The sequence below is a fragment of the Microchirus variegatus genome (assembly GCF_963457635.1).
Source record: "Microchirus variegatus genome assembly, chromosome: 12".
Classification (NCBI taxonomy): Eukaryota; Metazoa; Chordata; class Actinopteri; order Pleuronectiformes; family Soleidae; genus Microchirus; species Microchirus variegatus.
In genome coordinates this window covers 21,887,538-21,913,750 of record NC_139813.1, presented here as the reverse complement: position 1 = coordinate 21,913,750, position 26,213 = coordinate 21,887,538, and the positions used below count along the sequence as shown (strand labels likewise).

At 39.9% G+C, this 26,213-nt stretch overlaps 5 protein-coding genes across 5 annotated transcripts; 2 read left to right on the top strand and 3 right to left on the bottom strand.

Annotated features, from left to right (window-relative positions):
* The first annotated feature begins 534 nt into the window (after positions 1–534).
* Positions 535–3,136, top strand: LOC310934605 (protein yippee-like 5). The gene is made up of 3 exons (XM_083898358.1): positions 535–673; positions 1,376–1,531; positions 2,235–3,136. Exons 2-3 carry the CDS (start codon positions 1,391–1,393, stop codon positions 2,454–2,456), a joined length of 363 nt encoding a protein of 120 aa, XP_083754484.1. The 5' UTR covers positions 535–673; positions 1,376–1,390; the 3' UTR covers positions 2,457–3,136.
* A 659-nt stretch (positions 3,137–3,795) lies between these two features.
* slc35a1 (solute carrier family 35 member A1) lies at positions 3,796–8,569 on the top strand. Its single transcript, XM_083898955.1, has 8 exons — positions 3,796–3,962; positions 4,662–4,842; positions 5,670–5,829; positions 5,938–6,090; positions 6,209–6,275; positions 7,006–7,182; positions 7,258–7,392; positions 7,694–8,569. The coding sequence occupies exons 1-8, from the start codon at positions 3,953–3,955 to the stop codon at positions 7,822–7,824; spliced, it is 1,014 nt and encodes a 337-aa protein (XP_083755081.1). The 5' UTR covers positions 3,796–3,952; the 3' UTR covers positions 7,825–8,569.
* A 456-nt stretch (positions 8,570–9,025) lies between these two features.
* On the bottom strand, positions 9,026–15,853 carry rars2 (arginyl-tRNA synthetase 2, mitochondrial). Its single transcript, XM_083899047.1, has 20 exons — positions 15,716–15,853; positions 15,506–15,579; positions 15,319–15,421; positions 14,873–14,956; positions 14,542–14,642; positions 14,389–14,444; positions 14,075–14,158; positions 13,919–13,995; positions 13,657–13,815; positions 13,437–13,543; positions 12,629–12,724; positions 11,896–11,956; positions 11,656–11,732; positions 10,870–10,994; positions 10,143–10,210; positions 9,943–10,052; positions 9,690–9,788; positions 9,528–9,602; positions 9,344–9,407; positions 9,026–9,134 (listed from the first exon to the last, which is right to left on the bottom strand). Exons 1-20 carry the CDS (start codon positions 15,749–15,751, stop codon positions 9,048–9,050), a joined length of 1,743 nt encoding a protein of 580 aa, XP_083755173.1. The 5' UTR covers positions 15,752–15,853; the 3' UTR covers positions 9,026–9,047.
* A 356-nt stretch (positions 15,854–16,209) lies between these two features.
* Positions 16,210–19,767, bottom strand: akirin2 (akirin 2). The gene is made up of 5 exons (XM_083898978.1): positions 19,239–19,767; positions 18,151–18,285; positions 17,312–17,461; positions 17,145–17,216; positions 16,210–16,828 (listed from the first exon to the last, which is right to left on the bottom strand). Exons 1-5 carry the CDS (start codon positions 19,408–19,410, stop codon positions 16,818–16,820), a joined length of 540 nt encoding a protein of 179 aa, XP_083755104.1. The 5' UTR covers positions 19,411–19,767; the 3' UTR covers positions 16,210–16,817.
* A 3,362-nt stretch (positions 19,768–23,129) lies between these two features.
* On the bottom strand, positions 23,130–25,455 carry cnr1 (cannabinoid receptor 1; the record flags this gene model as incomplete). The annotated part of the gene is made up of 2 exons (XM_083898261.1): positions 25,164–25,455; positions 23,130–24,573 (listed from the first exon to the last, which is right to left on the bottom strand). Exon 2 carries the CDS (start codon positions 24,537–24,539, stop codon positions 23,130–23,132), a length of 1,410 nt encoding a protein of 469 aa, XP_083754387.1. The 5' UTR covers positions 24,540–24,573; positions 25,164–25,455.
* Positions 25,456–26,213: the final 758 nt, after the last annotated feature.

Sequence of the window (26,213 nt, the reverse complement as noted above, 5' to 3'; positions counted from 1 at the left end):
ATAAAATGCATTATCTTACATCATAGTAAGACGATATATTTACCTTACTTGTCCTTCCTTGGTCAGGATAAACAGATGAAAAAATGTGCAGAATTTCACAAATTAAAGAATTCATTAAAAACAATCCTAAATCTTATTTTTTGTTTATTTTAAATAAACATTTTGGGAAACACTTGAAACCCCACTATTATGTTGAGTGCAGTGTAGAGTGCACTGCTGCCCCCTGTGGTCAGTAATCGGACCTGCATCAAGCTGCCGGACACACATTGACAAACTTGTGAGCTTTGAAATTCAAAATAAAAGCAAGGATATTTTTAAGCCTGGATATGACACTTAATTTCCTTAATAGAAATGAAATATTGATGATTGCCACTGTTTAAATAATTTACCGTGTCATAATAAATTATAAAAACGATGCGAAACACCGCCGCTGTGACTGCTTGTCGCGAGTGTAGCTTTATTTTGAAAGTCCTAAGCGGAAGCCATCGCGCTCACTCTTTTGCTGTGTCGCTGCTCACACATCTGCGAGTTTGACAACAATAACACACGAAACACCGGAGGACGGGAAAACGTGTTCTAGTTCTGAGAATTGTGACGAAACTGCGACTAAAAAGAGGTCGAATTGAATCAACCGAGTTTCTTCAGACGTTTTTGCTTCTCCAGCCAAAACAAGGTAAGAAAATGGAGCCGACAGAACCGTTATGTGCTGTATTATTGATGACGTTAGCTGTTAACGAGCCACATAGCTCATTGGTAATGCTTATTTTATATTTACTCCATGAAAGCTGACGGCTTGTTCGTGACGAAAAGCTAAATTAGAGTCGTTGTTTTCCACGTATTCCTGTCTTTAATGATGTACCAGCCTATGGTGCCTTCAAGTGAGTCATACATGTTCTTAAATGTGGGTGTTAAAGATATTCTGTGTGGCGTTTAAGTGCAAACTGGGCTTTTGTAGCTAAAGATTATTGACATTATCTGTGAACACATTAAATAAATAATAACAATAGAGCTGGTGACTGGTTGACTTTCATAGCTCTAATGAGTCATTATGGGGTACAGAGACAGAAATTATCGAATAATGTTGGTTGTAACATTGCTCACAGAAACAGCAGGTATGTCAAGCCTTTCAGAATTTGGGTTTTATGATGTCAACGATTAGATTGTAATCCATTCTACTTTTTCATCAATCAGTGCAGGTAGTTGGATAAATATTCACTGCGACTATTATTAGATTGTATTGATATTGTTATGTTCCTTTACTATAAACCTCATGCAAAACCAATTGAGATTTAAATCATGTTTAAATACATACATATTTTTATATACATAGGAAATAAATACGATGATCCAACTGCCGCTTCCTGTATATTTTCAGGTCGAGAACGGAACAATGGGGCGCATCTTCTTGGATCATATCGGAGGAACTCGCCTCTTCTCTTGCGCCAACTGTGACACCATCCTGACCAACAGAGCTGAGCTCATCTCCACACGCTTCACTGGAGCGACTGGCCGAGCTTTCCTGTTCAACAAGGTACCCACGAGAAGCTCCCTCTGTAGCACATTTCTTTTTCTCGTCAAATTGTTAGATGCATTTAGATTTTTGCCAATACCAATTCAATAGTAAAATCCAGGAATTAAAGTGTTATGCTTGGATTAACAAGCAGAACAAATTGTTTTGTACTTATCCAGATTCAAGATCCTAAATTTGTCACGTGCATAGTTATATCAGTATAACATATTAAATTGGCATCAAATACCTTTGGAGATGACAGATTGGGTAGTGTAGGAGTTTTCCAACTGCAGAAGATGGCAGTAATCCAGCATTACGGCTGCAAGCTGCCATGAAACCCTGAAGAAGACGATTCATCGGAACTCGTGACGTCACTTCAAAGTGTTCCAGAGAAAAGTTGGAAAAAGAAATGTAAATTAAAAACACCCCATACATTTTTCTGTGTGGACAATAGCAACATGTCCACACCAAAATTGAGCAGTACTATGTGTACGACTGATTTACTGTGAAACAAGTAAGACAGAAGTGCTATTAATGGGAAAGTAGCAGTATTTGTACAGAAAATAAAACTACAAATGGAAAGCACAAGTAGAAGAAGAAATATCTTTTTTTCTAATGTATTCATTTTACAAGCCCATCTTTTCTGCTTGGGCATCCCATAAACCACAAATACAGTAGAAGAGGTGAAAGCTTACGGTAACATACCTGATTGTTTGCCCTCCAGGTTGTGAACCTGCAGCACAGCGAGGTCCAGGACAGAGTCATGCTGACAGGGAGACACATGGTGCGCGACGTCAGCTGCAAGAACTGCAACAGCAAACTGGGCTGGATGTACGAGTTTGCCACCGAGGAAAGTCAGCGATACAAGGAGGGCCGCGTCATCCTGGAGAGGGCGCTCGTGAGGGAGAGCGAAGGCTTCGAGCGCGTACCCTCCGACAACTCCTGAGCTCCAGCGTTGCAGCGTATGTTCATCAGCTTTCCCTCCTGCATCATGGAGGTGCAAAGACAGTGGTGTGCCATTTACGAGTAGAGCCACAGCTAAATAAAATAACAGACTCTTTGTGGAATGTTAAAACAAGACGTGGTGAATATTTTCCCATAGCCAGTAAAATACCACTGGTTCTCTACTCATGTAAAACCACCCACAATTTTAATATGAGCCCAACGCTGTGTTTTTTTTGGTTTTTTTTATGTGTTGGGTGGGATTTTGGTTGCTGTTTTGTTCTTGTGCCACACAAGTTCAGACAGTTTGTTATGCAGGGATATAGCTAATAAAAGCACACACTGAATGTACTGACGCTGAGGAGAAGACAGTCATTTGTTTAGAGAGTCGCCCAAGAAGTTCAGTTCAATAATATGGCGGAAATTCTCTGTTTCATATGCAGTAAGTTACTTTTATTTATTAGCTTTACCACAATATAGGAATATGATCAAAGTAAAACAAAATAAAAGTAATGAAACATTTAATTGTCTCACTATGATGTATCCATTCTCTATTTCAACCTCATGAAAATATGATCATATTTTACAGAGTTGGGAGGAAAAAAAGACAACTTCTTCCTCCGTTCACTGGATTTAATGATTGTATTTCCATGTTCTGTTCAATGTTATGACTTATAACTCACCTGCTGCCCTCTTGTTAAATTACTTGACTAATCCACAATAAATCCAAACAGTATTAGTGAAGAATTGTTTTTTAAATTTTATGTGTCTGTCCAGACATTTGCATTGGTTTGAAGCCCTTGGTCACATCACATGTCCAGTGTTTCCAGTGTCTCCCATGCTAGTATAAGTCAGAGAGTCTAACATGACATTTTAAAATATTATATAATTATATTATATATTCAAATAGTATGAACCATATCTATGTTGTTACCTCTCATCTCCGGTCCGTCACTCTAAGACGTACGTGCACAACATGAAGAATGACAACAATTCCCATTGTTACACACGCCGGCAGTACAGCACGACTTTTATTTAAAAAAAATAATAATACTAAATATAAAATCGTAAATCTACGAGATAGAAGTCGTAAATTTGCGACTTAATTCTCGAAGTGTGTGATTTTTTTTCTCAATGTGGCCCCTAATACTCCGTCGTAGTATTTCAGGGTGATGAAAACCAGCGTACCCTTTCCATATCTTCGACTCGCAAGGCACTGTGGGAAATGGAGGCTGTCCTGTCGCCTGGCTGACTACTCGGACTACTCGGCTGACAGACAGCTGAGCTAACGCCACCGCTGAACAAGCTACGGCTGGCTGTGGCCCAGCTCTGTTATTACCGTATGCGCTTCGTTGTTAGCATGTACCGTGGTAGGTAGCATGTCACACACCCCCCGTGGCAACGCCGTAAATATGCGTGTATAGCTTTCAATGCCATGTAGCAGCGTGAGCAGGATAGCCGACTTCCTCGCATCTCGGACGGACACAAACCAGAGAAACAATGGCCGTGGGTGAGTTTTACCTGTGACTAAGAGCTAGCATGTTAGCTGACCATCACAGATCAGATTTACTGTAGGAGAAATGATGTCAATAAAGGGCTTCTGGCCACTGGATTCGCGTCAATGCTTCAATACCCGTGTTTGTGAAATAATCACCAGTGTTGTCTATTTGTGAAACACTCAAAAGTGGAGGGGGTGATTTTCTTTTAGGACTGAACAATACATCTTGATTACAAAGCATGTGTGTGCCACAGTGTGCCACAGGGTTCATATTTTGAGTTGGGTATCTGAAGTTAAGTCTCTAAATTCCGTATACGTGGAGAGAGAACGCTGTTATGGTTGCCAACATACCGTCCTGGTGATTTAAGTTTAAGTGCCCTAAGGGGGAGCCTGCATTTTCAGGAGTGATTTCAGGACTTCCTGATGTATAGTGATCAATATTTAAGATTCTTGTTATTTTCTGGTGACATGTTTTAATGTACAACAACATACATTAGTGACATTAATGCTCTAAGTAAGATGGAAACATTTTCATTGAAGTATGATTATTGAAATAATCATACTTCATAAAGTGTAAAATGCCCTGATTGTATGAATTGCTGTTTTTCCATTTGTTTGCATTTTGGTCAGGACAATTGGGACATAAAATGTTCACGTCAGTGTAGCCAGTGGCAGTTTCGCCTCATTCAAATCACTGTTGTGTCTCTCCAGAAAACGTGAGCATGGTCTTCAAGATGTACTGCCTGACTGTGATGACTCTGGTGGCAGCTACGTACATAGTAGCACTGAGGTACACAAGGACCATTTCGTCAGGAGATCTCTACTTCTCCACGACTGCGGTGTGCACCATGGAGGTCATCAAGTTAATACTGAGTCTGGGGATGCTGGCAAGGTAAGTGGTCGTCCGTCACGGTCATTCTCTGAATTTAAGAAAAATGTTCAGGTAGTGGGGCTGTCGCTCTTTATTCAAGATTATTTTGCACTGTTTTGGCGTTTTACCATTGTACAGTTCTTGTAGTAGTTGGAGCACAAACTAGTGACGAGCAAAGCAGTTAATTGTCGGTGTACTGAATCATTACGGGTCATTATAAATGCAGTAGAGATGTTGTGGGAGACCGTTGCTTCAGTGGATTTTGAGAGCGCTTACTGTAATGATTAGCCTGTCTGTTCTTGTCCTGCTCTTTAGAGCAAATAAAACAATTTAGGTCAGAGGACCTCAGCTGGTTCAAATATTGCAAACACATCGAACATGGTTTGTCAGTAGTATTTACATAAACCTATAGCTTCTATCTTGTTTTTCCTAATTTTCTGCTCATTCAACCACAAATAACCACTTTGTTCAAGTCAATACTAGGTCATATCACAGTTGTGATAAGCATCAGTATACAGTAGATGTTTGAAACGATAACCCTGAAATTGTAAATCGAGATTTGCGATTGCTCCGGACACCATGTTGATGTATTGCAAACAAAAGTTCTCACAGGCGTCACCTGCTATCAAATCAACAACACCAGCTGTCAATCACACTGGTGTCTACTCATAATAGGTTGTGCTTTGTCCATTGTTCTTTAACAAGTAGACCTTGGATCTTCTCTCATTGAAGGAAACTCAAAGACAGAGCTTTACAAATCTTCTATGAGAGGAATTAATGTCATGTAAAGTGTCAACTATAAACACTTCCTCAGCTTCATGAGTCTCTTCGTATGTCTTTTCTCACAGAGAAACAGGAAGCCCCACAAGACTGAAGAACGCCATAGTGGAACATTTGTTTTTCAGCCCCAAAGAGCTGCTGAAGCTGAGCGTGCCCTCAGTCGTGTACGCAATTCAGAATAACATGGCCTTCGTTGCCTTGAGTAACCTTGATGCAGCAGTATATCAGGTATGGACTAAATAAGATGACGTGGCGGCGCATAATATTCTTTCATCATTAATTAAACTGCTGATTTTCACGATTGTCCCACGATTGTTGTTGTGTTTTCCGGTTTAGGTGACCTATCAGCTGAAGATCCCCTGCACGGCTTTGTGCACAGTCCTCATGTTGAACCGTTCTCTCAGCCGAATGCAGTGGTTCACCATTTTTATGCTCTGCTGCGGCGTCACACTCGTGCAGTGGAAGCCTGCAGAAGCTACTAAAGTCCAGGTAGGGGGAGTACTGTCAAATTCCTTAATGACTCCGTGAAACATCATCTGTGATACTGCGTCTGTATTTCCTTAAACTATGGGTTTCGGCTCTTGTAATTAATTTTTTTTCCCCATAGATTGAACAGAATCCTTTTATTGGCTTCATCGCCATTGCTGTTGCTGTCATTTGCTCTGGATTTGCAGGTAAGGATTAAGGCCTTAATTATCCTTAAATTACAAATAATCCATAAATACAACATTTCAAAGAGCTTTGTATTTTATTTTATTTTTAGTGGAACTAAATTATCTAGCATCTTTATTATGGGAGTGTCTAAATGTCTCGGTCTGCTTGCTTTCATTTTCATTTACCCGTTAGCGTTAGCATTTTAATTTGTTTTAATCTTGCTTTTGATGTACATATTCTAAAACCAGAACACATGTAGTGGATTAAGGCTCGAATAGACGATTGTCCCATGTGTAGATATTTTTGCTACGGAGAACCAGCAAAACGATCTTACTTCATTAGTGGTTATCATATAGATTTAAATTTAACGCACAGCTAGGAAACGACGACTGACCGGATAAAGACGCGTGTGACGTCATGTTTACGTGCCGCGACACCGGAGTCCAGGCACCGGTTACCAGTTAGCTCCGTTTGCTGCATTAGCTCCTTTAGTGGCGTTAGCACGCCTACAGTCGAACTGGAGTGGTCTGTTTATTCAACGAAAAGAGCAGCGCTATCGTACCTGTGTACTGCGTATGTGTGCCTCTGTTTTTAAACTTAAAAGTGTGACTTCTCATTTTAACAATCCGGAGTCACGTAAACATGACGTCACGCGTCTTTTTCCGGTCAGTCGTCATGGAAACGCGTCGCGCGTTAATGTTGCTAACGCGCCCAGCACTAATTTTTGTCTTATGTACGGGTGTGTTTTAGGCGTATACTTTGAGAAGGTGTTGAAGAGCTCGGACACGTCTCTGTGGGTAAGGAACATACAGATGTACCTGTCTGGAATCGTGGTCACGCTGATTGGCGTTTACATGAACGATTGGGACAAAGTCCTGGAGAAAGGCTTCTTTTTTGGTTACACGCCCTGGGTGTGCTTCGTCGTCTGTAAGTACAGTAAATATTAACTGTAGTCACTGTTTATCTTTAGCCGACATTGCCTTGACGCCTTTGTGCCGACAGTCCTGGGCAGTGTAGGCGGTCTGTACACGTCAGTGGTGGTGAAGTACACGGACAACATCATGAAGGGTTTCTCTGCCGCGGCAGCCATTGTCCTCTCGACTGTGGCGTCCGTCATCTTGTTTGGACTACAGATAAGTAAGTTTACTTTCACACCACCACGTTACTGGAATATTGAGAAAGTATTATTTTCATAATGGATGATTCTGTGCGTTATTTTCTGGATTAATCGATTAGGTGTTTGGTCCAGAAATGTTGGCGTTTTCCAAAACCTGGAAATGATGATGTTCTCAAACTAATATTATGAAGTTTTTGCGATTTCTTATGTTATATGGAGCAATGACACGACAAAATATTAATTTAAGAAGCTGAAAAATCAAAGTTTGTTTCAATTAAAACTGATACCATTCTGCAACTGTCGTTTTTTTTTTTTCCTCAGCGATCACATTTGCCTCTGGCGCCCTGCTCGTGTGCGTTTCCATCTACCTATACGGACTTCCAAAGCAGGACACGTCCAAACTGATGAAACCGCAAGACACAGAATCCAAACAGAAACTGATCAACGTGTGAGTCACTGACCTGCAGCGGAGACGCTTCACTGGCTGCTCGACCAGGTCGCTTTAGGGTCACATTTCTGGGGAAACAAACAAGCAAAAGGAGCTCCTGTGCTGGAGAGATCAGAGATCCAGTCCACCTTTTAAATTTTTTTTATTTTATTTCAAATGAACGGACACGCAGCAATTGTGCAGGCTCTTCTAATCCAGCCCACTTCCACTCGCATAGATTGAATTTGGATCACGTCTAGGAATCTTAATGTTTTAATGATGGTTTTGTATAATCTTTTATTTAACACGTTTTTTTTTAAAATGTCCCTCGATTAAGCTGCTTTTAAAGAAAGCCCTGTCTCTCATCATCATGTTGTGATGGGAATTTGTTTGTCGCTGTTACTTTTACATGTAAGTATTATAAAAGGCAGAAGTGTTTGCTTCTTTTACAAGTTTTGTTTGCTTCTTTTACAAGTTTTGTTTCTGTTATACTGATTTAAGCTCATGCCACACCGTGCTTTTAAAAAAATGCGTCCAAATCACAGAATGGGATACTTGGAAATGATGAAGACTGAATGTGTTACATTATTTGTTCAATGTGTGTGTTTTGTATCAGACCTGTGTTGACTTCTGCTCTGGAGATTATCTTGAAGCTTTTTTTTAAATTAAATTTAAATAGGATGTTGAAAATCAAAGGTTATATTTGTGAATTTATGTCTCCAACACATAGATGCTTTTTGGATTCTCTCCACACGTGAATAAAAGCCACGTCAGTATATGAAGACTGGTGTCTCTTTAAGCTTTTCCGACGCACTGATCTGATTTAAGTGGACTGACTAAAACAGTCAAGATCATGTTTTTAGCTTTGCCTTGGACATTAACCAGTTTCAAATTGGGATATTGAACTTATTTGTTTGTTTAATTAATTAATTAATTAATTAATTAATTAATTAAAACATTTTAATTAAATTAAATGTAATTAATTATTTAATTAATTAATGTAGATTAAAGTTTTGTTCGAACAGTTGGTGCATTCACTTTTTTACGTACAGTTAACTGGTCCTTTCCTACAAGGCTTTTAAAAATAATTAATTAATTAATTAATTAATTAAGTAATAAGCTACATACGACATATACTCTGTTCAACTTCATTATTATTTATTTTTTATTTAAAAAATGTCAGGCTGTTATTTACAATTATATGGTTACCTGTACCAGTGAAATGACATGATTACAAACTTCAGAGTTTCACATTTTCTCCACCGGAGCGATGCCGAGGATCGTCATCCCGCTGGCCAGGACCGAGCAGGACGCGCCAAACAATCGCAACCTCGCCTGTTGACATTGAACAAATATGTAAAAAAACAAAACAACCCACATCATTGAAAATGTGATCAACGGACAATTATAGTGTCACAACAACCCTGGCTTAAACCTGTAGTGGAACCTGCTTGTGCCACTATATCATATATAAATAAATATCTGCTGTAATAGACGCTCTACTGTCTTTTACTGATTATATAAGATACAAAAAGTATTTCTACCTGTGCGACATCATGAGAGCTTCCTTTCACTGGCAGCTCTTTGTGTGCCTTGGCAGTCAGGTGACTGAAAAGACAATGGACACAGGAATAGTATCATCACACCTGTATGTACACGTTCAATAGGACACCTCTGTGATGCAATTGTGTACCAGGTTAACCAGGGCTAAGCCACTCATTCTCTTACCAAAGCTTTAATAAGAAGTTGACCAAGTGTTTGGGCTGCAGATCCAGTGCTGACTGGTACAGCACCTCATCATAGCTGCAAAACAAACACACACCATGTTTGACAACAAACTTGTCTGCTGCGTGTGTGGTTCAGACTTGATTTATGAAGACGTTTGCTCACCGGAGAAGATGCTGCAGGATCATGATACTCGTCTGCTCATGTAGAAGAGACGCGTCAAACGCAGCTGCATCCATTTGAATTGAATTCATCCGTATTAAACTGCAAATTTAAAAAGACTATTACGATTGTGAACGTTAATATTTAATTTGTCCAACTCGTGTGACATGGAGGGTATTTTCCGTGTGATTTACTGGTTGAGTAACATGTTCCTGCTACCGTTTTTCATTATAGTCGTCAGCAAATATATACAGACCTGCGTAGTCGAGCGTGTGTGTACTGCAGGAAGACGCCCGTGTCTCCCTGAGCCTGCAGCATCCTGTCCCAGTCAAACTTATAGTCCGACTGCAGTGGACCTTTGAAGTCCTGAAACAAAGAAATTATAAAAGTCACACAGAGTAATGGACAACGGCGGATTAATATTAGCCTCAGGTTAAGTTTAAAATGTGAATTTACCTGAATTATGAGTGCACTAATTCCCACTTTCTCGGCTGTGTCTCCTGGGTCGTCCATTTCCTTTGTGGCTGTGGAAGGAATGAGAAACTAATGTCTATTCATTCATTTCAAGTTGGACACATAACCAGGTTGTGGAATTTATAATGTGCTAAAACTGTCCAAACATTCAAATTAAAAAAATCAATCATCTCACACATATACTGTAGTTTTCCTCTTTTATTCTCCTTTTAATAACTTGAGGTCCTTTTCCAAAGCAGGAACTAGTGACTAGTTCTACTTTTTGAAGGTACCTGAATGCAGAGGAATCTTATCTTAAGCTGATCAACCCGCTTATAAAAATGTCCTCACATGTTCAGGTGCATTTTTCACAGATTTTATCCGAAGTCTGAGGTAACACTGAGCCTACAATAGGAATGTTAATGCAACAGAAATAGAATTTTGCAGGAGTTCCAGTTAATCTAGTTTCTCTTTTTACTTTTATAAAGGCTGTGTATTATTGTTGAGCAGGTTGCATTGTGTGAAAAGTGCCTTTATTATAAAATAATAAATAAAGGCACTTATGTAATAATAATAAAATAATAAAGGCAAAGTGAGTCTGTGACAGAAAGAAGCAGCAGCTACATCTTAATTTACCGTGTTCCACTTCCTTGGCTCTGCAATTAACACATCAACAATGACTCTGGGCTAATGTGTGTGTTGTTGTTGCTAAATTGCTTCATGTGCTTACTTGTTGTCTGGCTCATGTTGTTCAACATCCTGGCCCGGGCTTCATCCAGCACGTCCTCCAGAAAAACCACCTCCCCGGTCCGTGTCTTCATGCCCTGCACCAGGCCAAAGGGCACGTGCCGACAGCTGCAACAAATTTTGGACCAAAAATTTGTTTTCAAAAATGTTCTCAAATTTTGGACGACATATTACAGTATGACGTTTTTGACAAATTTTGGATTAAAACATTTTTATTTATAATTTTTTTTAAATGTTCAAATTTTGGACTCCGTAGTACTTTTTTTGTTTTAAGTCAAATTTGGGCCAAATATTTTTTTTCCCAAAAAGCCACATTTTGGACCAAATTTTTTTTTCAAAAAAATTGTCAAATTTTTGACCAGCATTTTTTTTTATGCATCCACCAGCTGCAACAAGTCGTCATGACAGCAGTTTGTGTGAAATGTGGTGGAGGGAAAAGAGAAACTGTGATACAGTCTGTACAATGTTGCTCAAAACGGTATGTGAGAGTACAGTCAGTAACAAAAGCAGCACTGTTTCTAATTACAACAGCTGTTTGTGGTGGGTGGAGTGTCGATTCACTGAGTGTTGCTAAATCCAAGTGAAAAACACTTGCATTCCATTCTTAATTTAGTGAACACACAATTATGACTTCCTCAGTATTTTTCAACCACACACTCTCACATAGCTGATGTTGAAGTTTAATGTGCATTTCCATCAAAGTAGGATAAACTAGAATAAGTATTTTTTATTTTATTTTTTTTAAATCTTGTGTATGTCATGTACATACCTTTGGGCCCAAGAATGTCCCATAGCCTGCAGGATCTGGAACAACTGCTGGAAGTGGTTGGATTGACTTTTATCTGTCTTGAAATAAAGATAAAGCAAAGTGATTTTAAAAAAGAGAGAACACTTTAGTGCTTTAGAGACTGTAAAATATAACAAATGATATAAGTTTTTGGTAATTTTTATGACATTACCCCATCTGTATAAAGACAACACTGCACCACTGTCTTCTCTTAGTCCTTACCACATAAATCATCTCATCAAACTGGTACTGCTCTTTTCGGGCAATGGCTGCGGCGAGATCTCTGGAATAAAGAAAATGTAAAAGAGCAAATATATAAACACAGATTTCTATTTTTTTTATACATATATACATTCATTGTGAACATTGCACACACACTTTGCACACACCCCATACTACTACATAAATATTAAAATACTAAAATGACTGCAATAAAAACACCATGAGTCTATTGCACAACATCTATAGTCTCAAGCAGTGTTGGCTGATGAATTTGCTCCCCTTCCACACAGGCTCTGTGCTGCATCATCATCATCATTAATCCAAAACATTCATTAATCATTCCCATAGCAAGTTGCTTTAAGCTCACACTTTGATACTTATGATCGCACTACTTGGAATGTGGTGGTTTTAATCCCCTCTGTGGTTCCTCCTCCTGGTGTGCACACACCAGCTTTTTTCTATTTAGATTTTTTATTTGTCTTCATGATGAAATGTGTGTGTGAATTTCAGGCTGTTCTGCAACAAAGTCACCCACGGAGATAAAGAATGGCGTATTGTATTGTATTGCTGATGTAACTGCTTTAGTGAAGAGGGGAAACCAAAAGCTCTAATCCACATTTTGAGAGTTTAACTGTTATGTTTGTTTTGTTTCCCAGAAAGAACTCACTTTACATGAACTGTTAAAACTTTCTTCAGGCCAAAATAACGCTGATTGTCTGACTGTAGAACTGACCTGGTGATGTAGAGCGATGTGCCGTCGCTGCGGAGCAACGTACAGACGCTGCTCATGTCGCCGTCAGAGGAAAGATCCACTACGCCGGTTCCCTTCCTGGCAATATAAAGACCTATTTAAACTGTAATGTACTGTATGTATCAAGAGGTTTGACCCATTTCTCCACAAGGGGTCATTTTTATAAGGAAAAACAACTTAAGTTAAGGGATTGAAGTTAAATTACTAGCTGTTGATTCACAGAAGTGCACATTTTTTTTGTTAAGTGAATGGTAAAGTGTCAGAATTTCTTAAGAATATGGATCAGTAAATACAGTCTCAAAGCTGTCATTAAAAGCCAGGCTGCTTGGATGATTTTTATGATGTGTGTATGACAGATGCATTAGTAAACAATGCAGAGAGAGATGTATGAAAATGTGAAATATAACAGAAAAAAACATCATATACTTTGCAATATCTGCAGAAAATGTGTTCTGAATTGTATTGAAATAGTTAATTTAAAGGACGGATTTCAAGACAATTGGGATTCATAAGTGAATCTTACAGTTAATTTGTTTACATTCATGCAGTTATGTCTTTCTTAAAATTAAGTATACATGGGTGGGTGTGAAATTGTCAATGTATAAAATCCTTGGATTAAAAACATGGGTTTCTCAAGAGAACGGTTGAGAAACACTGATATAATTAAACTACAAATGTCAAAAATGACTAAACGTTTCTCCGTATTCTTTAAGTTTTGGTGAGAAAATTGTAAACCATCTGATTGGTTTGTCCCTAAGCACATTTCATTACTCACTTTACTGCTACTTACTCTGAGGTTTTCAGCAGGCCTCGGCTCTGCAGCTGCTGCACCGCTTCCAGAGCTTGACCTTGGTGCTCGGACTCCCCGGAGTAAACATCAAAGTGGATGCCTAACCGCTGGAAACATCAGATATGAGTTACCGATGGGTCAAAATGATATCCCTGTGTCTTCAACTGTGTAGCTTAGACATTTAACTTTTGACCGTGATGTCATTAATCATGTACGGTACCTTATAAATGTGTTGATACTCCTGCACTGTGATGTCTCTGAACCGTTGCCATAACGACAAGGCCTGGCTCTCGTGCTGCTCCAGCTGTCTAAAGAAATCTCTGGCAGCCTGCTTCATATCCTCGTTGTGCTCCGCCTCCTTGTTCACTTGGACATAAACCTGGAAGACACTTAATATTTGAATTATACACAAAATAATATGATAATATTGTAACCCAAAATGATGATTTGTAAGAGGGCGGTTGACACATGTACGAACTCACCTCAAACAAATGCTGTAATGGATTCTGTTTTAATTTTTCCTGACATCCAAACTGACCAAAACCAGCTCCGAGCAAACCTGAAATCCAAGAACAGACACTAGCATCTGGGACTTTAAGACAAAGACACCAGCTGGTGATTTCACTTTATTTACTTACCAAACTGCATACCCCAGTCTCCAAGGTAGTTCATTCGAATCACATCGTTTCCAAGGGTCTGCTTTAGCTTGGCAATGAAGTTACCTGGACAAGGAGTTCATTTTATTTGGTCTTTATGCCTGAAGAATTTACTTTGAGTTCTAAATGGGACATTTTTCAGATGAAAAACAAAAAAGTCGCTATTCTCTATTGAAGAAAAATATAATAATGTATCTGAAATATCCTATACTGATCAAGCACTCAAGCCCTAATGCAATATAAATCACATGTATATGAACCAATAAAACAAAGGTGGTATCAGTTAAATTACATACCGATAATTGTGGAGCGCAAGTGTCCAGCATGGAATTTTTTGGCAATATTTGGAGAGCTGCAACATATAAACACATTCACATTCTCTGGTAAAACGTCTACGAGGTGAAGATGAATCGTTGATAAAAGTATTTATTACACAAAGACAAACATACCTGTATTCCACTAAGGTTGTTCCTTTCTTGAGTCGATTCAAAAGTTCACTATTTAACCCAAATTTCACATCCTCCTGTTTTTCAAACGGCTCCAACATTTTCTAAAACAGGGAGGAAGATTATGAGTGAAATGCTTACGCTACATCATTTTGTAAGGCACTAAAAAAAGCTTATTTAAGCATTAATATTTCTTTTAGCTTCTCCCGCTCTAGGGATCGACACAGCAGATATCCACATACTGTATATCTTGATTGAAATAGAATACCTGATCATGATGACAGTAGAAGCAGTCAAATCAAATGTCAAATGTAGGAAGTGTGCACTCACACACCTGGACAAGAAGCTTGCGATTAATAGTAAAGTTGATCATTCCACGCTCGGCAGATATTTCCTCCACCACATTGTCCAGCTTCAACTGAAAAATAGATGCCATAGGTTATAGCAATAGCACTTTTTATGAGCCAAGACTAGAACAAAATTAAAAATAAAACTGCATTGTTATTATACGAGACAAAATAATACAATATATGCAATATGTACAAATAAAAAACATAAATGCAATATTTGTCTATGTTGACATGAAACCCAGCAGTGTTTTGTAGCATTCTACCAGGAATAAATTGCATCCGATACCCTGGATATTTATTTTTGTTGTTTTTTTCTTTTAAAATGTACATTATATGGGGCTGTTAAAGGGTTAAGCATGAAAACCGTGTCACGTGGAAAAACCAGGGACCAAATCTCAGTTAAATTTGCCTGAATTGGAGCTTCTCTTACCTGAGAGGCTAAGCTTTCTGCCTGTGACTGAACGTCTCCACTGGATGGTAAAATGCCTTTGTCTCGTAATGTGTTGATTGACAGTTTGAAGTCAGCAGACTTTCTAAAAAGACAACAAGACCAGAGAAATGAAAACAGAACACAGAGGACAAACACAAGCTAGCATTGTAACTGTGGACAACTTAACTGTTTCTTTAAAACTGTAACTGCTGACAGCACTGGTATGAAGACCTCCTCCGACTCCTGCAGTGTCCTACTCAGCTAAACATTAACACACACGAAAGAGAAAATCATAATAAAGACAGGACAGCACTAGTTTTGACTTGAACTGGGGTAAAGGCATGTTAGCATTAGCACACCGCTTCTTTTTTACTTCGCAGCCTTTTGACGTCATTACCTTCGCTGCAATTTTCCTCCTGAAGAAACAAGCCATGTTTCCTTGAAGTGCAGCACAATATAAAGAAAAACGTTGACCGCTAAATTAAATAAATTCAGCCATAATCAGCTTCCAATGACATGGCTAACGTGCTTCTCTTTTCTTCCTGGTCCCACCGCTTCCGGTCAGCGCGTCCAATCACAGGCGCGTTTGTGGAAAACGTCACGCACAAGAATAGGTGCGTTCGATTACATTACCCGCTTCTGCCTACAAGTGTTCCCATACACACAACACTTTTCACTGGACTTCACTGCTTTTATAAGAACTATATATAAATCATATACATTGACTTGAAGGCCATTTTAATTCACCTTTAATCACATAGGCCTCCCAGTATTTATGATTCTTTAATGAAAACTGATATATAAAATGGGCACCGTTTCTTGAGTCATGACAAAACGAGTACATTTATGTAAACACTTTATTCATTCGTTTTTCTTGAATCAAAGCCTCTTTATACCTACAGCAAATAAAATGAAATTATAGTACAATGAAAAAAAGTCAAGCAAAAAATAATAATAATAAAAAAAGTACAGTGTATACAAATGTAATAGCAGTAATCACCAAAACTGTTTTAAAACATGAGGAAAAACAAAAGACCTGGAGTCCAGTCCGACAGTGGTGTCAGTTTACCCACTCTCCTCAAGGTCCAATCCCTTTTATAAAAAAATGTACATAAAGCTGCTGCGCAACTACCTTCTTTGTAAAATAACTAAATCGGACAGGAAAAACAAAAATCAAATCAAATCAAAAGGCCAAGTGTGTGATGGCAGTCGGCCTTTTATGAAGGCGTCAAAATAAAGCCAAATAAATATCAACATGGCAGTTAAGACGCCACTGGTTGAGTGACAGAAAAGTCCGTGGACATGTTGGCAGCAGGAAGTCCTCCTCCTATAACTCGGGTAGACACAGCAAACGTAGGATGCCACTAGCTATGCCTGAGGCAGTCAAGTCCACAGAGGCGATATGGCACAGCTGGGGGGAAAAAACAGTCCAACCAGACCCACTCAGTTCCTGGAGCAGCTTGCAGCAAATAATATTCCCTGATATCCAGTGCAGAAACTCAGGAAACATCTGTGGTGGAGACGACATGAACTGTTATCAATAACACATTTCCCCCCCTTGTGCCTACATAATATCATTTTTGAAAACTTCACAATGGTTATTTGTGAAGATTAGGCACTTGAACCAGCAGTTAGTCATCCATGCAAAACGTAAACATGCAGCGACGTACAAGTTTGCAAATGTCGTCTAAGACATACGCTGTGAGGAGGTGGTTCTATTTACATTTTTACAATTTATAAATGTCAGAAAACTATTAATTCCTGGTGACTAAAAACAAAACATGCAGACGGAACAAGTAACAAGTGTTTGACAGGAGTATACTCACAGCTCGCAGGCTGTTCACCGAACCGTCGCATCAGTTGATCGTGTGTGAATTTGACAAATGCATCATATTGCTCTGTTGGGAGGAGAACATGTTAGCACTTAGTGTTAAATAATCACCAAGAAATAATCTTCAATACAACATTTTAAACAAAACAAAAAAGTGAATACCAGCCAGCTTTGTCGTCAGTATCTCGTCATACTCCTCGCGGATTTTGTCCTCTCGCTCTTTCAGTAGTCTTTCACAGATCATTCCAACCTGCCTGAGGGAAAACAAAGGCTGCTCCTTCCTGGTGGGAGACGAAGCACCCAAGGACGTACCTGGTAGGAGAGATAACATCCAACAGGCCATGATTTAAAATCACAGAAACTGTATTAAAGTAATCTCAGAGCTGGAATCTTTCCACTTCAATGCTGAATGTGCTGACAAATGGCAGTCAAACATCGGAAAAGCAGATGTCCAACCCAAACCTGAGATTTGCCCTCATCTGAACTATATATATCGCGTTAGGTCAAATTGCTTTTTTACTTTTATAACCCAATGTTAACACTCTGTCTGGATGGCCAGTAGCTGTGGGGACTTTCTGACAACATCCGTTTCACCATCAACCAATTTCACTTTTTCAGAAACCGGAATAATAATAATAAAAAAAAAAGTCCATTAAAAGAAAGTGAAAGGACGAGTGGAGGAGGGGGTTTTCACTGCCTGTGATTCTTCCTCTGTTGAGATTGGGTAAGGCTCTGGGACATTCCATGGTTGAGTGCAATTTGAAACGCTCTAATGTGAATGGGAACAGACAATGTCAGTATCCAAAAGCCAAGAGTTATCAGATTAAATAGAATTTTTTTTTTCTTTTTTATCCTTCAATGTCTGAATATCTGACTTCAAACTTTTGTTGAATCATGTTGTCATTGCAACCAATAACCTAACCAGTCAGTCTTCAAAGGACGGCCAAAGGTTTTTAAAGCTCAAACAGAATACTAGCCCAGAAGGTGAGGCTTATAGTCACCTGGTACAGCAGATCCGCTGTGGGTGCTCTGCAGGTCCAGAGGACAGCAGCCGTCAGCCTGCTGGAACGCACTGTCCAGGTGTCGCCGTTTGTGCAGCCGCTTGTACTCTTGTTTGATGTTGTGCAGAATTTGCTCTGACAGATAGAATGATAAATTAAAGATTTTTTGCCCACATAGTTTGAAACGTTTATAATGGACAGGAAGCAACCAATAATGTAATATTGCATATCATGCACCTGAGGTCAAATATTCAAAGTGATTACACCTGTCATTCCTCAAAAACTGTGTTTGAGCAACTCATTAACATATCTAGAGGTGACCAATTGAACAGGGTTATTCCTTTAACGTGTTTTTATGATCAGCATCAGTCAATATGACTTATTAAAAGTAAACATGCCAACAATGACTTGCTGCTAAGTGCAGTTCAACTGTATTATAAAGTTTAGATTTAATATGTTAATACATTACAATACACAAGTTGATTGTCCTGCATGCACAAAATGCAAATCAAGGCAGGCCATAAGTGTTCATCCATCCATTTTCTACCGCTTTATCTTCTAAGTGTTAACCCACGTGCATTAAAAGTTGGAATAGTACTATTACTTCAGTACTATTATATTATTATTAGAATATTTTAATGAAAACCCCAAACAGGTCGGTGGAATCTGCAACAGAAAAAACGATCATCATCGGCCTCAAACAATATTGAAATTCTATTAAAATTACCTTTAAAAAAAAAGTTACGTGTTGTCAGCTCTCGTTCCTTATTTAAATGTCCTCAGTTCACTTCCTCAAACCACAACACTAACAATACAAGTCAAAGTAACTCACGCCGAATTCACAGCTGGGCATTAAACATTCATATCACGTAATTTTAAAGTATATTTAACGAAAAAAGGATGAACAACAACATCGTTTAATCAACTTTTCGAACTGCAGACTGTGGTTTTGTTTACTCCACATGACATCCGGGCTCACCCTGTGAAGATGCTAATGCTACGAGACGAGTCCAATGTATAGGCCAGTACAAGTTTATATTTGACAGGAACACACGTTACTTTAATTGTGTGCCGTGTTTATTTCCTACCTGTGGTGAGTCTGGACGACACCTCCCCGAAGGGAGAGGGCTCCATGCGGAGATACTTCTGCGGCGAAGAGACCGGAGACATGATCCCGGCGCATCTCCTCCTTTTGGGCGAAGCCGGGTTCATGAGCGGATCGAAGTCCAGAGACCTCTTCAGAGTAGCCCCGCAAGCCATTTTACACTAAAAAATGTGTCTACACACAATCTCAACAACAGACAAACACAACTATTTCCCCGGTTGTCTGGTAAATGCTACCGACTTGGGCCACGGTCCGAGCTGCTATTGCTAACGAACCTTAGCTTGGTTGGCGTAGCAGCAGCAGCAGCAGCAGCAGCGACTCTGGGGTTTCGGGTTAGTACGCACTTTCTTCGTCTGTTGTTGACTTGTGGCGACAAATCTCACCGAGTTTAAATCGTCAAAGATATCCCGGACTAAACTCGACGACACGGTTTAGCTTAAACGCCGTATATTTCCTGATGATTATAGATTTGTCTGGGCTACCTCAATAAGACAAACGTAACGGTTGATGCTACCCTTTATTCCGCTCTGTTTGCCAGTTGTGCGCATGCGCAGTAAAACAGTCCCCTGTTGGTACTTGTAGTTTTATTCTCGATGTCTTTTGTTGTTTCATACGTTGGAATACTACATTTCCCAGGAACGCGGAAAAACTTCCCCTTTTTTCAAATGTGTTTTGTTGTGGAACGTTACAGAAACACGACGAAGTTTCAGTTTCACCTAAAACTTTAAACAGTTGAAACTTCTCTTTTTATATTTACGGAAACTTCCCGTATCATATTTACAACTTTGTAAGGATCCGTTAATTAAGGTTTGGTGATATAGAAAAGCATGTTTTTCGTTAGTTCTAGATGTATTTTTCTAGCGTATATTGTTTAACTTTACTTCAAAGTGGCGTGCTGTAGTTTGTAAGGAGCCTTTAAATAATTATTATATTATATTATATATTATTTTTATTACTTTTTTTTAAGCCTACAACTAGCACTGTCTCAACCACCTTTGTGTACATATATGTCAAACTGATGAAAACAAACAGTGACACACTATCCTAAGAAACTTTATTATTTATTATTATAAATTATGCTTTACTAAAGTGCATTTTTGCGTCAATACCCACTGACAAACTGGTAAGTTGGCTAATTGTATAATTGATTATATTAATTTTTAAATAATGGTGTTATACTTCAGCTACATAGGCTGCAAGGGAAAATGGTACCAACTTCTACAGCCAGATAATTAGATAATTAAGTCAGATGATTATTTTTGGCTGCTTAGATAAAATGCAAAACAATTAAAGGCGCCATATGTAAGAATGTGGCCCAAAAACGATTACTACATTCAAATTAAAAATACCAAGCTCTTTTAGGTTTCGTTTTTTGACTTAACTGGCAACCCGTGGTTGCTCGGCAGCTGAGACTCTACTGAATGCAGTGATTGGTAGACGGCGGTAGGTGGCGCCACATGCCAAAACATGATTTCAAAACATAAACATGATTTGCAGTCTGCAAAATATTTTTTTTAATGCAAATATTTTGTCTGTACTGTTGTTGTTGGTGAGTTCAGTTTGTTATATGATTATTATTTCTGAGTCTCTGACATATTAGGAGGATTTTATGGCCAGTTGCTTTAGATTTATCACATAATGCACCTTTAAAAATAAAATTAAGTCCAGGTTGATGTTGAGTTCAAAGTAAATTATTCCAAAAAAAGCTGCTGGATACGTTTTCTGTAACGTGACCAAATAATTAACCACCGATTGCATCTGCTCTGGTATTTCATTTATTACAGAAATTGTTTTCAGTCCTAATTGCCGCCTTTCACACACGACAGACCATAACCTCCACAGTTCCCCTCACACTGAAGTATATTTGGTCGATAAATGAACAAAATGTCCCCCTTTTTTTTTGCATCTGTGCAAACAGATGTTGCCATTTCCTGATTACTCTGAGCCAAATGATGAGAAAGAAGTGAGCAGATGTTGCCATCACAGGATGCTGTGGTGGCTGTTTGCTTCCACTTTGCAAAGCAGGAGGATTGCCAACTGACAGTATGACAGGGTTATAACTTCCACTAGGGGGCACTACAACATCACTTTAAACCTGGACTAAGTGTCTGTTCTTCTTTTTTTTTGCAGCGAGCCCTCATTTTCCTCCCCCATCATCGAATAATCAATGGAATGACTGCAGGTGAAATGACAACCAGCTCTGACTTTATTCAAAAGTTGGATAACAGCAATACTAAAAACACTTGATTGATTGTGATTTTTTTTTTTTTTTTACATCATAGATTCTTCATCACACAGCACTGTACAGAAGCCACTTTACAGTTGACATTTTGATCTTCAATACTCAGGAATACAAGAGGCAGCAAAAGCATACTGATTAACAGCTGTCTGGATATTTTACACCTAGATAAATGTCTACAGAACAATTGTGCTGTGAGTTATTTCTTCTTTTTTTCAAATTAAAAGTACAACATCACCTGTTAGGAAAGGAAAAAATAAAAATCACATCTTCTCAAGTTCTCTTTTGTTAGGTCAGTTACTGGCTCTCACACACAAGCTTCTCCTCTCCGTTTACCAGCAGCCGATGAAAACGTCCCTTTGTGTCTTTGCTTAGTTACGTTAAAATGAACAGCGGACATATCTAGATTTAGAGTTTACATTAAAAGTACTTCACTACAGGCCTGCGCGTGGGGGTTTGCTTGATGCGTTTTGATGTCCCACTGCGACAGTAGCACTAAAACATCTCACTGCAATGATCGAAAGGCTTGAGTTTGGTTTTGGAAAACATCACCAACAAGTCACGATGTATCACGCTCTCTCTGACACACACACACACACACACTGAATACTCTACATTGAATGAAAAGCAGCTCTCGTCAGACACCACAGGAGTTCGTCACAGTCGTGTCCAGCACTCTGTGTCCAAATGACTGTGTTCAAGTTTGCTTGAATGAGTGGAATTTGAATGAACACTTATTTTTTATTATTTTATTTAATTTTTTTTTTTTTGCAAGATAATACTGTACATTTGTTAGGTTTACATTTAAACGCAACACATCACTCCAGAGGTCTGAACAGCTCTAGCGAGTGCAGAAATGAACAGGGACGTTCACCATGCTCACAAGCTGTGGATTCATTTACCTCCATCTCGTTGGAGTTTATTGTGCGATGGTGATAACATGTTTTATTTTATTTTATTTTTTAATATCTTGAGCATGATTTAGCCTTAGTTTCTCGTGATCTCGTCACAGATTTGCCACTCGCCGAGTGTTGTCAGAAGTACAAAAAAGAGACATGTTTAATGACAAATTTGGGAATAAACATTAGAATCATTTGTGCATTTTTTTTCCCTTTCTCCACATTTGCGTCTTGAAATCTCTCAATGCAACATTTACATTAAGCCTGTCAATAGTCAAGGCTGAAGGATTTCTCTTTATATGTATATGGTGCAAGACACATGCTAAAGTCTAAATGACACAAGGAAATAACAGCTCGAATTCAAAATGTCAGTAGCCCCTTATCCCATAAATGAAGATATATAAACCTGAATTCACAGTACAAAAATATAATTGGATATCATGAAGTCTTATGGTAAACAGCAGACTTAGGATCCTTCCTTAAGATGAGTCCTTTCTATGAACTTGCCATACCATTTGGCACTTTGGCACACCATGTACTCACACACACACACACACACACACACACAAACGGAAAACAATGCAACCACTAAAGCGTCTACGTGAGGATGTAAATCAACAGGAGAGATTTCTCTTTTATTCTCTGCAACATCTAACTTCTGCGTCGTTCTGTGTTGAATGACATTTACACAGTTTTCCCCTCCCCCTCCCCCCCTCATCCCCCCAGTGAAGGCCAATTAAACGGCCTCTGCAGACGTTTCAGTCGACACTGACATTGTTACTTTGGCTATTTTCACAGTGGTCTTCACGCAGCTCTCCGCGGCCCTGTTGGCGGATATGTTGGCGCTCCTGTTCTGGCAGTCTGACTCCAGGCTATTGTCCAGCTGCTGAGCGCTGCTGCTGCAGGCGCGGCACGAGCTGAGGAAGGCGTGCCGCAGGTCCTTGCTCCTCAGGGCGTAGATGATGGGGTTGACGGTGGAGTTGAGCAGGCAGAGCATGCTGCAGAACGCAAACACCGTCTTGATGTCGTCCTCCATCCTCCAGAAGAGGTCGTAGACCATGATGGCGAGCACGGGCCCCCAGCAGATGACCAGCACCACCAGGATGAGCACCAGCGTCTTGGCCAAGCGGATGTCCATGCGGGCCTGCTCGGGGCGCGTGGTCTGCACTTTAGTCCCGTCTGCAGAGTAAACCACGAGGCTCTTCTGGGAGGTTCGGCTCAGCATGCGCACGGCGTGGTGGTGAGCCTTCCACAGGATGTATATGTAGGCGTAGATGATGAAAAGCACCAGCACGCTGGTGACGCCGATCCAGAACATCAGGTAGTTCTTATCAATGAGAGGGAATATGTTTGAGCAAACAGAGTTGAGGCGCTTACAGTTCCAGCCCAGCAGAGGCAGCACTGCGATGACAATGGAGATGGTCCACATGAAACAAAAGGCTATGACAGCCTTGGTCCGCGTCACAATGCGCCTGTAGGCAAGAGGCCGGTGTATGGAGATGTAGCGGTCGATAGCTGTGAGGAAGAGGCTCCCCACGGACGCCGTGAACGACGCCGTGACTCCGCCCAGCTTGAAGAGGAACACATTGGGGCTGTCTTTCCTGTGGAAAACGTGGAAGTCCAGAAAGCTGTAGACAAAGATGACGCTGCCCAGCAGGTCGGCCACGGCCAGGCTGCCGATGAAGTGGTAGGACGGCCGGCAGCGGAGGGTGCGCGACTGTAGGATGACGCAGAGCACCACCAGGTTCTCCAGCACCGTGAAGGTCCCCAGAGTCAGAGACATGACAGCCACGGCCAGCTGCTGGCTGGGAGTCAGGATCATGAAACACTCCATGTCCATAAAGTTCTCCCCACACTGTATGCTGTCAGAGTCATCTCTGAACGTGCTCCGGTTGCCAAACAAGTCTGTGGCGTTGGTGGGGAAGAAGGGAATGCCCTTGAGGATGAGCTCCTCATCTGCAGGTACTTTGTCGGGGAAGGAGTTGCTGCGGAACGCAGATAAGGGCTTCTGCTGGGAGAAGCTGCCCTTGAAGTCTACATCGCTGGTGGGATTGTCGTAATTGGCGTCATTGGAGCCCAGATACTGTAAACCAGATGTGATAGTCCGGAAGGTGGTGTCTGCCACACCATCCAGCACAGATTTCATGGCTGTGTCTGAGGGTTATACTGCAGTGGGCAACCTACAAATTGATGACAGACATTTCAGACGCTTCCTTGATTACGAGGGAAATGTAATCATGAGAATTATCCTCTGCATGTTATTGCAGGACATCACTGCAGTGCAATTAACACATTTCTGACTTCTAAAAGCACATTTAGTGAGACAGAATCACAATCCAGGACTCTAGGATTTTGTCTGTACATACTTTAGATAACCTAGATTGGATTGAATCATGCAACCCTGCTTATCAACGCATGGATATACTCATCCGTGAGCTTTTACTTCTCAAAAATCAGGATTTCTAAACTACACAAAGCAAAATAATAATAATATGTTGAATGATTTCCAGACAAATGACACCTGGAACTCTCTATTTAAATATCTACAAAATGTATGCATATCAATTTTAATATCTTAATTTACTGTGACAGTGAATACATACATATGTACAACTAAAATTCGAAACTACATGCAGTTATTTTAGTATTATTGTGCAATGGAAATCGCGTAAAAAAGGATAAAAACGCACTAATATAAATAAAATGTGCATATACATTTTTTAAAAAGTAAATGAAACGGTTTAAAAGCAGAAAAAAAGTGCTTCTTTACCTTACATATTTTGTCAAAGGCGCCAGAATCGCCCTTTATCACCGCGCGTTAATCCAAGTCAGAAGCGCATCATCCACAGATCTTACGTAAAGGGAGAGACAACCAGTGTGCACGAGTTAGAATGAAACCACCATCACTGTCATCACCATTGGTCTCTTTTTCTAATTTCTATGAGTCACATAAGTTGTTTTTTCTTTCTTTTCTTTTCTTTTCTTTCTTTCTTCCCAAACGTGTGCAGAAGCGTTGGCCGCTCTTGGAGTGCGCGCTCCTGCTCCGATGGATCCAGACTGTTGCTCCTGCTGCTGCTGCTGCTGCTGCTGCTCCTGACTCCAGAGTCTCTCCAGCCTCTTTCTCCTCTGTGTTTTCGCACTTATGAAGCGTCGCTCCTACAAGCCGCGTCACGTGTTCCCATACAGCTTCATCTGCCCAACCCTACGAAGCTGTCAAGTGCATAGGAACAAGGCAGACGACGGTGGTGGTGATGGTGGAGGAGGAGGAGGAGGAGGAGGAGGAAGGCTCACACAAAAAAGCATTTGCGTCTTTGCAGAAGATGTGCTTGGACAAAAAAAGAAGAAGCAGCATCACAATAAAAGCACAAAGCATATTGACAACAGCAGAGAAGGACCATGTTGGTTTCCTGATACACAAAATCCAACACTTGCTTTTAAATATTAGTACACAACAAAAATGGAACAGGAAGTTGTGCTTTCTTTGATTTCTCATTGTGTTCTGTTGATTCTGTGTTTTTAAATATTTGATTTCTATATGATTTTGTAAAGACAGTTGTCTCTCGACGGTCCTTCTCTGTCCTAAATTCATTTAATTCTTATCCTTTAAATGCACTTGCTATTGGCAAATCACACTTTTGCCTCTCGGAAAGGATTTAAAACACGACTGTTGTCATGTTAATGTTGATTTTAAAGGGCTCGTTCACTCAAATCACACACCTGGACAGACATGGTGGTGCCAAGTCACAGGGGTTTAAACCAGTGGAATCCAAATGTCAAAGTGACACAGTTTTCACTTGTGTTTTTTGGTCCATTAACCATT